Here is a 13,657-nt window from a genome sequence, read left to right as displayed (position 1 = left end):
TTTTAGGAAATCCTACTTTGTGAATTTCCTCATGGTGGGGTTTGTTACCCGATTATTTTTTAATTAAAAAAAAAATTCCATTTTCAGTCTGTGTTCACACTGCTTTATGAGTCCAGTTTGCTTAGATTTTTTGTGGGGGTACTTAGATGTAGCTGCTTTGGGAAGAGGGACACGTGGAAAATATAGAGGGAGATGGGGAATATTTAGTTCAGCATTTTATATGCTATAAATAATTATAGCTGTATAGTCAAATGAGCTTTTAGAGCTCTGGATTCCATTGGAATTTAAGGATTTTTCTCTTCCCCTCTTTTCTTGTAGAGATTAGTTTGTTGCCAACAACCCTGGAACTGGCGAACTGCTTAAGGCATAATGTTTTCATTAAGAAAGGATTTAACTAATTAGATTTGACTAGCAAGCTGACAGGTTAATCAATAAGGGAAGTGGGGCTCAGCACCCCTTAAGTTGGGAGTCTCCATTAAGTCATTATGATGTCTGCTAAAACATTCTTCTTCACAATGATTCTTAAGAATTTTTACGTGAATCCCTCTAATAAATGTTAGAAAATCCTGTCCCTTTCAAATTCCGTAAAGATCTGTATTGTGTTCATGTATTTCAGATTCAAACTGTTGAGTATTTTAGGGAGCCTCGCAATGTCAGACAGGCCCTTAAATATTGTCTTATTTTTACTTTTGAAGACCCAGTGGGCCTGTTCATCCTTTGTCATGTTACTTCAGCTTTTACAAACTAACTTCACTGCAGTTTATTATTTAAATTTAATTTGTTCCCAGATAAACCTGAATGTTGATTAAAACCAGTAATTTGGTTAAGTGTCAGAATTAGAAGAAGGATGTGGAAAGTGACGAGTCGGGCATAGGAGTAGAGAACGTGAGCTTCTTGAGTCACCTGCAATGGGTGGTGTTTTATAATGCTCTTTTCCCTAATCATGTTAATCAGGAGATTTTCCTTTTGGAACTCCTGGCTGAAAGCTTCTTAGTTTACACACATGTTCCTCCAGGATGAACGCTGAAAATAACTTTTTCGGTTTTGTTTGTTTGTTTGTTTGTTTGTTTTCCTCTATACAACCCCTTGCAATTGCTTTGGTTTAGAACACCTTTGGGTTCTAAGTTTCATGGTTGTTCTGGGAGACACCACATTCACCCTCTCAACCCAAGACCTTGAAGATGGGAGGTTTTTCGGACCTCATCATAGACCTCCAAGGGCACTTGGAAGCTCAGAGAGGCCAAACTGCCCCAGGACCAGTGGGCTGGCAAATGGCACACCTGGATTTGGCAGAAAGCCCCTAGAGCCTGCACTCTTAGCCACTCTGTTAAAGGAGCTCTTCTTTTTGAGTCAGACAGACAGCAGGAAGCGCCCGCTGTACAGATTGTCAAGTGCATAGTGCTTGGAGGCATTTGAAGGAAGTAAAAGGCTCTATTTTTTTCCCCAGAGAAACTGTTTTAATTTACCTTTCTGAGTTGTAGAGAAAAATACTCGCGTAGCTCTGCTCTTATTTATGTATTTTCAATAAAACAAACTTGTGTATTTGGGTTTTAGTTTAACAGGTCATTGGCCCACATGTAAAGCTGATTTGTTAGGAGTCATTACCTAGAAAATAAAATTCTGAAATAAAGATCAAGTATTCCGGAAACTAACGTTTTGTTTATAGACCTTTGCAAGTATACATGTAGACTTTTTGAGAATTTGAGAAGGGTTTTTGAGACAGAGTCTGGGTCTGTCACCCAGGCTGGAGTGCAGTGGTGCGATCACCACTCACTGCAAGCTCCACCTCCCGGTTCAAGCAATTCTCCTGCCTCAGCCTCCCGAGTAGCTGGGATTATGGGCACCCGCCACCACACCTGGCTAATTTTTGTGTTTTTAGTAGAGATGGGGTTTCGCCATGTTGGCAAGGCTGGTCTCAAACTCCTGGCCTCAGGTGATCCGCCTGCCTCGGCCTCTCAAAGTGTTGGGATTACAGGCGTGAGCCACTCCATTTGGCTGAGGACTTCTTTTATAAATGAAAATGTGGCTGTGATTTTGCAGGCGCATATATACCTTTAGGTGTTTTCAGTTACTTTCATATGTGCTTATCAGCAATTTGATTCCATATTTGATTTATAACCCTGCAGGTGTAGAAAACTAATATTATAACTAGATTCTCTGTTTTATAGTAAGCTTATCAAAAATCAAGGCATAGTGAGAATTAAAACATCAGTTTATTTTTGGAAGAATGATTTTATTTTCATCCTGACTTTTGAGACAGAGTCTCGCTTTGTCGCCCAGGCTGGAGTGCAGTGGCGTGATCTTGGCTCACTGCAAGCTCCACCTCCTCGGTTCACACCATTGTCCTGCCTCAGCCTCCCGAGTAGCTGTGACTACAGGCGTCTACCACCACGCCCGGCTAATTTTTTGTATTTTTTAGTACAGACAGGGTTTTACCGTGTTAGTCAGGATGGTCTCGATCTCCTGACCTTGTGGTCCGCCTGCCTCGGCCTCCCAAAGTGCTGGGATTACAGGCGTGAGCCACCGCGCCCGGCCTCATCCTGACATTCTTTATGTGTTAGGTGCTAAGGTGATAGCATACTGCTAAAACTAGATTAGTAGTACTTAAGCTAGAGGGATCTTTTCAATAATTCCATACATTAAACAATTTACTGTCTCCATTACAAGGTGTACCATTGACTTAATACTGGTTTTTTGGGGAGGGAGTGAGTTTGAGAAACACTAGGACGTTAAAAACTGCTATGTTGATTGCAGGATGTCTGGATTTCAGAAACGTTAGCACGTGCTTGTGCAGGGGTGGGAGAGGGAGAACGTGTGTCTTAGAAATGAAGAACTATGGTACATTTATGTAGGATATGATATCACATTTTATAATTTGTCTGCTTAAACAATGATTTACAGATCTTTTGAGAAAGGAGAGCAAGGAGGTTGGGCCTTTTAGTAAGACAGAAAAATGACCTTCCATTTAAGACTTAGACAAATTAAATTGGACTTTGAAAGTGGTTTACCCTTTTCCTCTCGGGTAAATCTCGGAAGTGAGTGCCCTGGCTGAACATGAGGGAAGGTCCATTGTCAGCACCCTGAAAGCCTGTTTGAAATGTCATCAACTTGGAGCATTCATTGGCAGCGACTATCAACAGCCCATTTTAAAAGGATGCCTTGGGTAGAATGGAAATTACAGTGGCCGGCCGTTAATCCTTTTTAATAAGGGCAACTGTTGAGGAGAATTATGTTGTAAGAATGAATGAAATGTGGGAGCAACTCTAGTCCCCATGTTCTGTCGTGACTGTCAACACCAAATGTATTTTCATTTTTGCAACTGCCTAAGGATTTTCCATTTAACAAACTTACATGACAAATGGGAAAGCAGTGGCATTCCCTGAGAGTCCAAAATCTGGTTTGGCTCTGCCGTTAGCACATTTGCCTGCAGGGATTGATGTATCTGATTGAAGAATGTTGAGTTCAGCCAAGAGTTAAGGTTAAGGTCCTTCTATTTGTTTTGGGTCAGTTCCTACAGGTAGAGAATTTGAAAGCCCTGAAGTGGTTTCATTGCCCCTAGTAGAGACAAATGGCCAAATGTAATAAAAATAGACAGTGCTGTCCTTAATTGTCCTCCCCTTTATATAAAGGACCTGGGAGGTGGATCACCTGAGGTCAGGAGTTTGAGACCAGCGTGGGTGGTGGGCGCCTGTAGTCCCAGCTACTCGGGAGGCTGAGGCAGGGGAATTGCTTGAACCTGGGACATGGAGGTTGCAGTGAGCAGAGATCGTGCCACTGCACTCCAGCCTGGGGGACAGAGTGAGGCTCCATTTCAAAAAAAAAAAAAAAAAGGACCTGGGAGAAGGGAAGGCTAGAGGGCTAGAGCCAGTTTGTATTTTATTAGGGGTCAGGATTTACTATGTTAAGTTTTAGGATGTGAATCTGGAATTTTCTTTTTTTTCATGTTTTAAGAAGAGAATAGAAAGATGATGGAAGATATTTGACACCTGAAATGCTACCTCTCAACACATTAGAAGTTTTTATATAGAGACAATGGATGTGTTTATTAGAAATCTTTATTTACTCATAAAGGAAATCTCTCAAGGAATATTTTGCTGTCATACCATACATATATTTGAATGAGAAATGGCGTTTCTTAAAAAAAAAAAAATTACCTCATTGACTCATTTCCACCACATATTTGAACTAATGAATTGCTGTATGGAAATATACTAAACAACTTACAGACATCCTATCGTCGTATATGTGATATAAACGTCAACATTTCCTATCAAAATGGCATCTGATGTTGGCCCTCTTAAAGTTCTGTGGCTTAAAATACTAACAGTAGGAGGAAAATAAACAGAGACCAAAATGCAAACTCAACAATGAGTAAAAATACCACAGTACAAGTGGAACCTTCTATAATTCTGTATCCCAGAATTTTTGAGAAGAGAAGATAACATCTTAAGCATTAAGAAATCCCAAGACCCTGTCCAGCTTATTGCTGTTGGAGAGCCCCAAGACCCTTTAATCCTCCAGTTTAGAGGATCATATTGTCAAGTCAGAGAGGCTTAAACACAATAGCATCTTCTGGAACCCTAGTGACCTGTATTGAGAGTGGATCTGGCGCTTTTGTTCTTTTGAGAGGCAGGTGTAAAGGATAACACACGGGATTATCTTATTTTAAAGCATCTAAAAGCCAATCCCATCCCCCTTCCTCATTCTCTTTCCTCTCAGCTTTGAGAGTCTTTGATCAGGTAAATTCTAAAGGCAGACGCTAGTGAAGAGTAGGTAGGTAGGCTTGTGTTTTCACTTCTCCGTGCCAGCTTTCTGTCCTCACCCTCCTCGTCAGTTAGCACTGATGAATGTGTAGAATTAGTGAAGGCTGGGTATTAACATTGGTAATGTAACTTTCAGAACCTCTGCAGTGTCTAAGGGGAGGAAGGTTATTTCCACCCCACCTCGTGAGAATTCAAAGGTAGCTTTCCGATTGTGATCAGGTTAAACAATTCCCTCCAGGCCAGCGTGTGGGAACCTGCACATTCCTACCAAAGCAACGGTAATTGTACACAAGTGTGTTTTCAGATTTCTGTCATAGCAAGCAAAGGGACCACAGCCGTGTTTGTTAGAGCCCCAAATGCCTGTTTGCCACAGGGCTGGGTTTTTTTTGTTTGTTTTGAGATGGAGTTTCGCTCTTGTTGCCCAGGCTGGAGTGCAATGGTGCAATCTTGGTTCACTGCAACCTCTACCTCCTGGGTTCAAGTGATTCTCCTGCCACAGCCTCTCAAGTAACTGGGATTACAGGCATGCATCACCACACCTGGCTAATTTTTGTACTTAGTAGAGATGGGGTTTCAACATGTTGGCCAGGCTGGTCTCGAACTCCTGATCTCAGGCGATCTGCCTGCCTCAGCCTCCCAAAGTGCTGGGATTACAGGCATGAACCACTGTGCCAGGCCAGGCTGTTTTTAAAACTTATGTTTCAGAGGTTAAAAATTTGTCTTAAGATAAAAAGACTTTCTTAATCACCTAATGTATTCCAGGATCTATGTCTTGGTTTTATAAGACAGGCTGGCAGTAAATTTCAGACCTGACCTAACAAGTTAAAATCCTACTCCTGGGCAGAAGTCTTCTGTGTTAGTGACAATGTGGAAATGAAGGAAGGCTTCCATTTGTGGATAAGTGTGATTGGACAAAGGCCAGGATCTGCAGGTAATACAGTGGAGGAAACTTAGCAGGACCTGATTGTTCAGATTCTTCTATGTTCCCCTCCTCTGGGAATAGGGAGGGCACCTCTCAAATGATGGTTTTATGGTGTATTTCAGGGGAAGGTTAGAAAATCCTTTCTAAATTTTATGACCTGCTTTGGGGAAAGAAGGGTGGGAAGGTGAGAGTGACCTGCTGCTACTGCTGTTTTCTCAAATCCCAACAGGCCGTGTTTTAGGGTAGTATGTCCTGAAGCACATCGCTTATAGAAACAAATAAAAAAATTGTTTGCTTTGTGATGCTGTCCTGATCTGTGGATCTTAATTGCTATTACTCTGAGATTTTCTTAAAGCATATAATTCTTTTTAAATGCTTTATGCCAGCCAAAGTTAGAAGAGAATCCTAAACTTATCCTTAAAGTGCAGGATTATCATGGTTTTTGTAGTGCAGCATTATGTGGTTGGAAAACTAGGTCAGAAAGACCCTTACCAGGTTGAGTTCCTCCAAGCAATTTCAAAGTCCATCTGGAGGCCGGGCATGGTGGTGGCTCATGCCTGTAATCTCAGCATTTTGGGAGGCCGACACGGGTGGGTCACCTGAGATCAGGAGTTCGAGACCAACCTGGCCAACATGGCGAAACCCTGTCTCTACTAAAATATAAAAATCAGCTGGGCATGGTGGCGGGCGCCTGTAGTCCCAGCTACTTGGGAGGCTAAGGCAGGAAAATCACTTGAACCTGGGAGGTGGAGATTGCAGTGAGCCGTGATTGTGCCACTGCACTCCAGCCTGGGAGACAGAGTGAGACTCTGTCTCAAAAAAAAAAAAAAAAAAAAAAAAAAAGTTCATCTGGAGGCAGCACCGTGCAAGTTGTGCCTTTGACCATTTTCCCAATTGGTGATTCTACCAGTGAGAGAGAAATTCACGTCTTGTATTTTTGTGTGTGTGGCCTGAGTAAGAGTGCCAAGGCAGCCTGCATTCTTAACTGATCCATTAACTTTCTTCCTCCACAGATCGTTTCCTTAACAATGCTCCCGATTAGAAGAAATGTCTCCTCTCCTCCCAGTTACTCAGTGAACAGCGCTCTCTCCCAAGGGGCCACATGAAAGGGAAACCCAGGCACCACCTCCGGGCAGGATTAGCAGCCTGGGAGGAGCCACTTTCTGTTCTTTGTGAAAGCTAGAGCTGCTCTGCTCTTGAGAACAGCCATTTACAAAATGGGGCGAAAACGACGGCCACAACCTCCATCACTCTTTTTCTCCTGGTGCTTTCCAGAGCCTTTGGAGACCTGCGCCGGGGGTGGGGCTTGGAGCTTCCGTGCCGATGGTTAAAGGTACCATGGCTGGGCCAGTGCGGACCCCGGTGCTGTTCCCCACTACTCCTCTGCCTCTCTCCACTTCCCAGTTCCTTCCTGGTCAGGAGCCCAGCAGCCCCAAAGACTGGTAATAGCCTGGCCTGTACCAGATGCCCTGTTACTTCCCCAGGGGCCTCCTCCTTCCCACACTTCATGATGCCCAGTTTCTGTTGTTTTCTTTCCAGGAACGTGTCCCTACCTGGAATCCCCAGGGGGGCTTCCATGTTCCATTAGAGAACTTCACATTCAACCCTCGTTTTCTGTTTTAACCAATCTTGCCAGTAAGTGGTGAGATCCTTCAGGGTAGGACCCAGGTCTTACTCTTCAGTAAACTCCTAGTTTCAGGTGTTGAAATTTGGCAGTCAGTCAGGCGTTGTTGAAATGACCAGTAATTGTTTCTGTACTGTAGGTAATAAAGCTGCGGAAATTATTCTCTTCCTGAAACCTGAAGACTTCAGAAATGTGAGGAAGCCAGGCCTCAAGTGCCCTCCTCTTTCGGATGTTAGGATAAGGTTGAGAAGTTGTTGTAATTGAATGAACTGTATAAGCACAATGTCATGAACTTCTGATTTCCTCTTGCTGAAGATCATGACACTGTTTGCCCATTGTATGTATGTATGTATGTATGTATGTATTTAGAGACGGACTCTGGCCCCGTCACCCAGGCTGGAGTGCAATGGCGCAATCTCGGCTCACTGCAACCTCTGCCTCCCGGGTTGAAGTGATTCTCTTGCCTCGGCCTACTGCGTAGCTGGGATTACAGGCACACGCCACCACGCCCGGCTAATTTTTTGTATATTTAGTAGAGATGGAGTTTCACTATGTTGGCTAGGCTGGTCTCAAACTCCTGACCTCATGATCCGCCCACCTCGGCCTCCCAAAGTGCTGGGATTACAGGTGTGAGCCACTGCACCCAGCCTGTTTGCCCGTTATTAAGCAGTAAAAGGACAACCAGTTTTTTGTTTGTTTGTTTGTTGGTTGGTTGGTTGGTTGGTTGGTTTTTGAGTTAGACTTCACAGACCATGAAATTCACTCTTTTAAGGGGTACATTTCATTGACTTTTAATATGTTCCGAGAGTTATGCAGCTATCACTACAATTAATTTTAGGACATTTTCATTCCCCCAAAGGAAACTCTCTACCCTTAGCTTCTGTACCCCTCATCCTCCCAATCCCTCAGCCCAGGCAGCCACTAATCTGCTTTCTGTCTCTGGCTTTGCCCGTTCCTGGGCACTTCATATACATGGTGTCATACAACATGTGATCTTTCGTGTCTGGCTTCTTTCACTTAGCATAATGTTTTCAAAGTTCATGTTGTGGAATATATCAGCATTTCATTTTTAATTGCCAAATAATATTCCATTGTATGGATATGCCACGTTTTGTTTATTGATTCATCAGTTGACAGACATTCAAGTTGCTACTATTTTTTGGCTACTCTGAATAATGCTGCTGTGAACATTCATGCACAGGTTTTTGTGTGGATGTAAGGTTTCATTTCAGGTATGTACCTAAGAGTGGAAGTGCTGGGTCATGTATTAGCTCTATGGTTAGCCTTTTGAGGAACTGCCAGACTGTTCTCCAAAGTGACTGCTCAGTTTTTCATTCCCACCAACAGTGTATGAGGGTTCCAGTTTCTCCATATACTTGCCAGCACTTGCTATTGTCTGTGTTTCTGTTTATAGTCGGTGTGAAGTAATATTTCATTGTGGGTTGGATTTGCAATTCCCTGAATGACTAATGATGTTGAGCATCTTTTCATGTGCTTATGGCCATTTGTATATCTTCTTTGGAGAAATGTCTACCCCACCCATTTGCCCACTGTTAAGTGGGCTATTTGTTTTTTTATTGTTGAGTTGTAATAGTTCTTTATATATTCTGGATCCTCGACCTTTACTCTCAAAATGATGTGCAAATATTTTCTCCCATTTTGTGAGTTTTCTTTTCACTTTCTTGATAGTGTCTTTTGAAGGACTTCTTTTTAAAATAAAACTAAAGACTGATCACTCATTTTATTTCACCTTTTAGTGAGTATTCATTCCAAATGATGGTCAAGAAGATACTATTTTTTTTTTTTTTTACTTTTTATTTGGAAATAATTTTAAACTTATAGGAAGGTTGCAAGAATAAGAATAGCACAAAGCTCATATATCCCCTTTACCCAGATCTTTTTTTTTTTTTTTTTTTGAGACAGAGTCTCGCTCTGTTGCCCAGGCTGGAGTGCAGTGGTGCAATCTCGGCTCACTGCAAGCTCCGCCTCCCGGGTTCACGCCATTCTCCTGCCTCAGCCTCCTGAGTAGCTGGTACTACAGGTGCCCGCCACCATGCCCGGCTAATTTTTTATATTTTTAGTAGAGACGGGGTTTCACCATGTTAGCCAGGATGGTCTCGATCTCCTGACCTTGTGATCCGCCCACCTCGGCCTCCCAGAGTGCTGGGATTACAGGCGTGGGCCACCGCGCCCAGTCTCCTTTACCCAGATCTAACTCTTAATTTGTTGCTCCATTTGGTTTCTATTTCTGTTTCTTCCTCCCCTTCCCCTCCCCCATCCCCCCTGCACAAATAGACAATTTTTTTCTGAACCACTTGAAGGTAAGATATATATCATAACCTTTTATGTCTAAGTAATTCACTGAGTATTTCCGAGGAATAAGGGTAATGTCTTTCATAACCACAGTACAGCTACCAATTGCAATAAATTTTTCACTGATGTGATGCCTTTATCTAATCAGCTCTTCAGATTCCAGGTGACAAAATGTCCTTTACGGCATTACTTTTCCCCTCCAGTATAGGATCTTGTCTAGTATCGGGTGTTGCATCTGAGTGAAAAAATTAATGTCTATAAGGGTATTTCCTAAACACGTGATTAATAATCATACTAAAGTGTATTATGCATTACAGCTTTCAAAGTGTTTTCTTGTTTCTTTATTATTAAATATATTTATTTTTCCTCATAGCAAATACTTAGAATAGTGCTTAGGTTAGCACAGTAACTAATACTTAGATTGGTTCGTGCATCAGAATTTCTAGCAGGTCTCATCTGACCCATCTGCCCTTTAGGATTCCTCACACGGAGAAGAGGCTTCCATGTCCTGAGCACTTCCCTAGAGAAGAGGGGGTGAAGGAGATAGGGATGGAGCAGTCTACCTGTTGAGAAAGAGACAGAGAAGTGGGTATCAGTATCCGAGGTTCCTGGGTTGACCTGCAGACATCACAGGGCCAGGTCCCTTCCTTCCTAGCAGTGCTATTTGTCAAGACCCCTGTCTGTCTCCCCTGACAGAAACATTGCGGTGGTGGGTGTGGTGGGGGTGCATCCAGCATGAATTCTCCTTATCGTTTTGACTCTTCCTGTTCCCGCTTGGCTCTCATTGAACCCACTTAATCTTCTTCCTGATGAGTTGGCCCAGGCAGGCCCAGCTTTCCCTTTAACAATTTGTCATCTTATACATCACCAGATTCCAAACTCTCTCAATTCTAGCAATTCTGCTTTAGGATAAGAAAAAAGCGTGTATTATTTTTGCAAACAGGTGCAAAGCAAATTGGTAATCGTACTGAAGTACATTATGCATTGCAGTTTTTCAAGCATTTTCTTGTTTATTGTAGTTATCTGGCCTCATAACACACACTTGAGATAGACGTGGCACATGTGATCTCCATTTTGTCCACAGAGGAACTGTGGTTTAGGAGGTGGCCCCTCACCAAAGCTCACACCTGTCTTCTATGATTTTGCATCTTACGCTATTTCCACAGGGCTGTGCTTCCTAATCAGTTTGTTAATAAAACTCAGTATTGTACATTTGATAGGAATCGGTTTATACACCATTCAAGAATAGTAAACATTTACACCTTAGATTTTTAATGATCTGAGACAGCACCGAAGTATATAAAAAAGTTAGGCTCCTGAGCACTTAATTCTTCAAGGAAGGGGATGGAGGAAAATCTCTATCTGCAGAGATAATAGCAGCTTAAGGGTATCTTAAATGGGATGCTTCTCAGGACTCTTGGAGACTTAGAGCTAGTGGTGTTTAATAACCACAGTTTACATCACTCAGAGTCATGGAATAGTTCTATTACATAAACAGAGCATTTTATGGAAACTTAGAAACCCTCACTGCTGCAGGACAAATGCTGTACAAAATCGAAGATCCCAATTGTCTAGATTATTTTCCCCTAACAATTTTGTATGAAAAATTTCAAACATACCGACAAGTGAAGATCATTGTACAGTGAACAGCTTTATTCCCACCTCTTCCACTCCCACCTGTACTCTCACCACCCCCCCCACACCCCCATCTAGATTATGCAGTTGTAACATTTTTCTACGTTAGTTTTTTGGGTTTTTTTGAGACGGAGTCTCACTCTGTCACCCAGGCTAGAGTACAGTGGGGTGATCTCGGCACACTGCAACCTCCACCTCCAGGGTTCAAGTGATTCTCCTGCTTCAGCCTCCCAAGTAGCTGGAACTACAGGCGCCCGCCACCACACCCTGATAATTTTTGCATTTTTAGTAGAGATAGGGTTTCACCATGTTGACCAGGCTGGTCTCAAACTCCTGACCTCAAGTGATCCTCCTGCTTCGGCCTCCAAAAGTACTGGGATTACAGGCGTGAGCCACCACGCCTGGCCTCTACATTAGTTTTATCACATAAATCCAGGCTATTTTTGATATACTTTGTTAATAAAATCATTAAGCATCTTTGATGTTTTGGATGGAAGGGACCCTACAGTCTCTTGGTGGCTGAGTTTCCTTTTATTTTTCAGAATCCCTTTGAACCCCGGCAACATGGGACAGAGCTGAGAGCAAGGGCCTTGATTCTCATACTCAAGCCTCCCGACAGCCCGCTGCATGCGCCAGGCTTCATGTTGTACTCGTTTGTCCAGATACCATGAAAACACTGGTCGGGTGTGGTGGCTCACGCCTGTAATCCCAGCACTTAGGGAGGCCGAGGCGGGCGGATCACGAGGTCAGGAGATCAAGACCATCCTGGCTAACACAGTGAAACCCCGTCTCTAGTAAAAATACAAAAAAATTAGCTGGGCATGGTGGCCGGTGCCTGTAGTCCCAGCTACTTGGGGGGCTGAGGCAGGAGAATGGCATGAACCTGGGAAGTGGAGCTTGCAGTGAGCCAAGATCGCGCCATTGCACTCCAGCCTGGGAGACAGAGTGAGAGTCTATCTCAAAAAAAAAAGAAAAAAGAAGAAAACCTTGATAAATATCAGTATGGGGATACATTGTCCCCTCCCCCCTTTTTCACTCAGTTAAAAATCTGTCCCAGAATGAGGTTTGGCGGGACATATGGTTTGGCGTGCTTGTGGGGGCTGGCAGGGTGAGGTATGTATGGTAGTGTAGTTATCTGGCATCTTATCTGCTCACTGGAAATGTTGGGCACTGAATAGATTAGTCAGAGTTTCCAGAAATAGAAAATAAAGCCATATAATAAATGCAGAAGTCCCCTAGTTAATGTCAACTGTTGTGTGATATCTGCCCTAAGTCATTTTATTGCCTTTGTAAGATTCTTAAACTGTTTATCATTATCCCTGCCTTTTTTAAAAATGGAAGCAACATCTTCCTAAAGAGGTTGTTATGAGACATTAGAAGGCCTGCTTTCATGCCTAATAGTTATCGAAACTGAAATTCAGTATAGCAGTGTTGAAGGTGAAAGAAGGTTTGGGTACTTTTAGGTAGCAAGAGAGATAATTATAAGCTTTCAACCCAAGGTCAAGATAAATATAAATCTGGAGGAGGAAAAAAAAATAGAAATCTAGCTTCTCATTAGTAGGACAGCGTTCTCATTTTATAAGACCTTAATACCCAATAGGAAATGGCCGTCAATTCTGTTCATTTCATATTCTCACAGCCTGTCTCTCAGGTGGGAGAGCACAGCTAATTCTTAGGGTAAGTGTCCTCTTTTAGAATAAAACCTTACCAAAAGAGAGCTGAAATGGGTTGTCCCCCGAGGCTGGGAGATGTGTTTGGTTCCCTCTGCCTCACTTCGACCTTTCTGAAATCAAGAAACAAACAAAATGAAATTGACTTGGTGAAAGGATGTCAAAACGACATGGCAAATTCAGTTGGTTTGTTCAGAATTTTCTTCCTGTATTTCCTTTTTGAAGTTACAACAGTCATTCAGGAGCACGTCCAGAGGAGAAGAGCTGGGAGGGAGGACGGGTGGCTTCTAGAGTCAAGGCTGGGTTTGCCTAACCCTGACCCTCACGGGGGTGATGCGGATGTTCCGAAGAATGCATTAGCCTTTGACTTTAAGGACCGCGAGGAGAGTTTTCTTCCGAATCAAGTGAATGCGGGTGCATCACCCTGTCTTCCTCATTCCCTGTGTCAGGGAATGCATCGGTAGCCTAAATGACTTTCCCTGGAACTGAAGCATGTGTTGGCTCTACTGTGGTGCTTTAATGTTTCCTGAAATCCTCCATTTGGAGGATAGAGTGCCCAGGAGTGAGAGAATACTGTGTTATTAGAATGCTTGTTAAGAGGGAAAAAGAAAATAGAGCATTAACAGACAGGCAATGTTCCATTCCCCCGAGGAAGATTTATGTGACCTAGATGAACAGAACTACAAATCTTGGAGGGACAAGAGACTTCAGAAATGGCAAGTTCTTAGTT

General features: G+C 42.9%; 1 protein-coding gene across 13 annotated transcripts in view; it reads left to right on the top strand.

Annotated features, from left to right (window-relative positions):
- Positions 1–13,657, top strand: part of AUTS2 (activator of transcription and developmental regulator AUTS2) — a 1,193,236-nt gene that overhangs the window by 1,122,461 nt on the left and 57,118 nt on the right. Inside the window, exon 1 of one of the 13 annotated variants that reach the window (XM_034964280.3) lies at positions 6,870–7,018. The exons of the other annotated variants lie outside the window; for them this stretch is intronic. Within the exon in view, the coding sequence (XP_034820171.1) occupies positions 7,009–7,018 (10 nt within the window). The 5' untranslated portion in view covers positions 6,870–7,008. Of the gene's footprint in view, positions 1–6,869; positions 7,019–13,657 lie in introns of those variants that run through there. 13 annotated transcript variants of the gene reach the window in all.

Source organism: Pan paniscus, chromosome 6, assembly GCF_029289425.2.
Source record: "Pan paniscus chromosome 6, NHGRI_mPanPan1-v2.0_pri, whole genome shotgun sequence".
NCBI lineage: Eukaryota > Metazoa > Chordata > Mammalia > Primates > Hominidae > Pan > Pan paniscus.
Note: the sequence above shows the minus strand (reverse complement) of the source record. Positions and strands in the feature narration are given on the sequence as shown.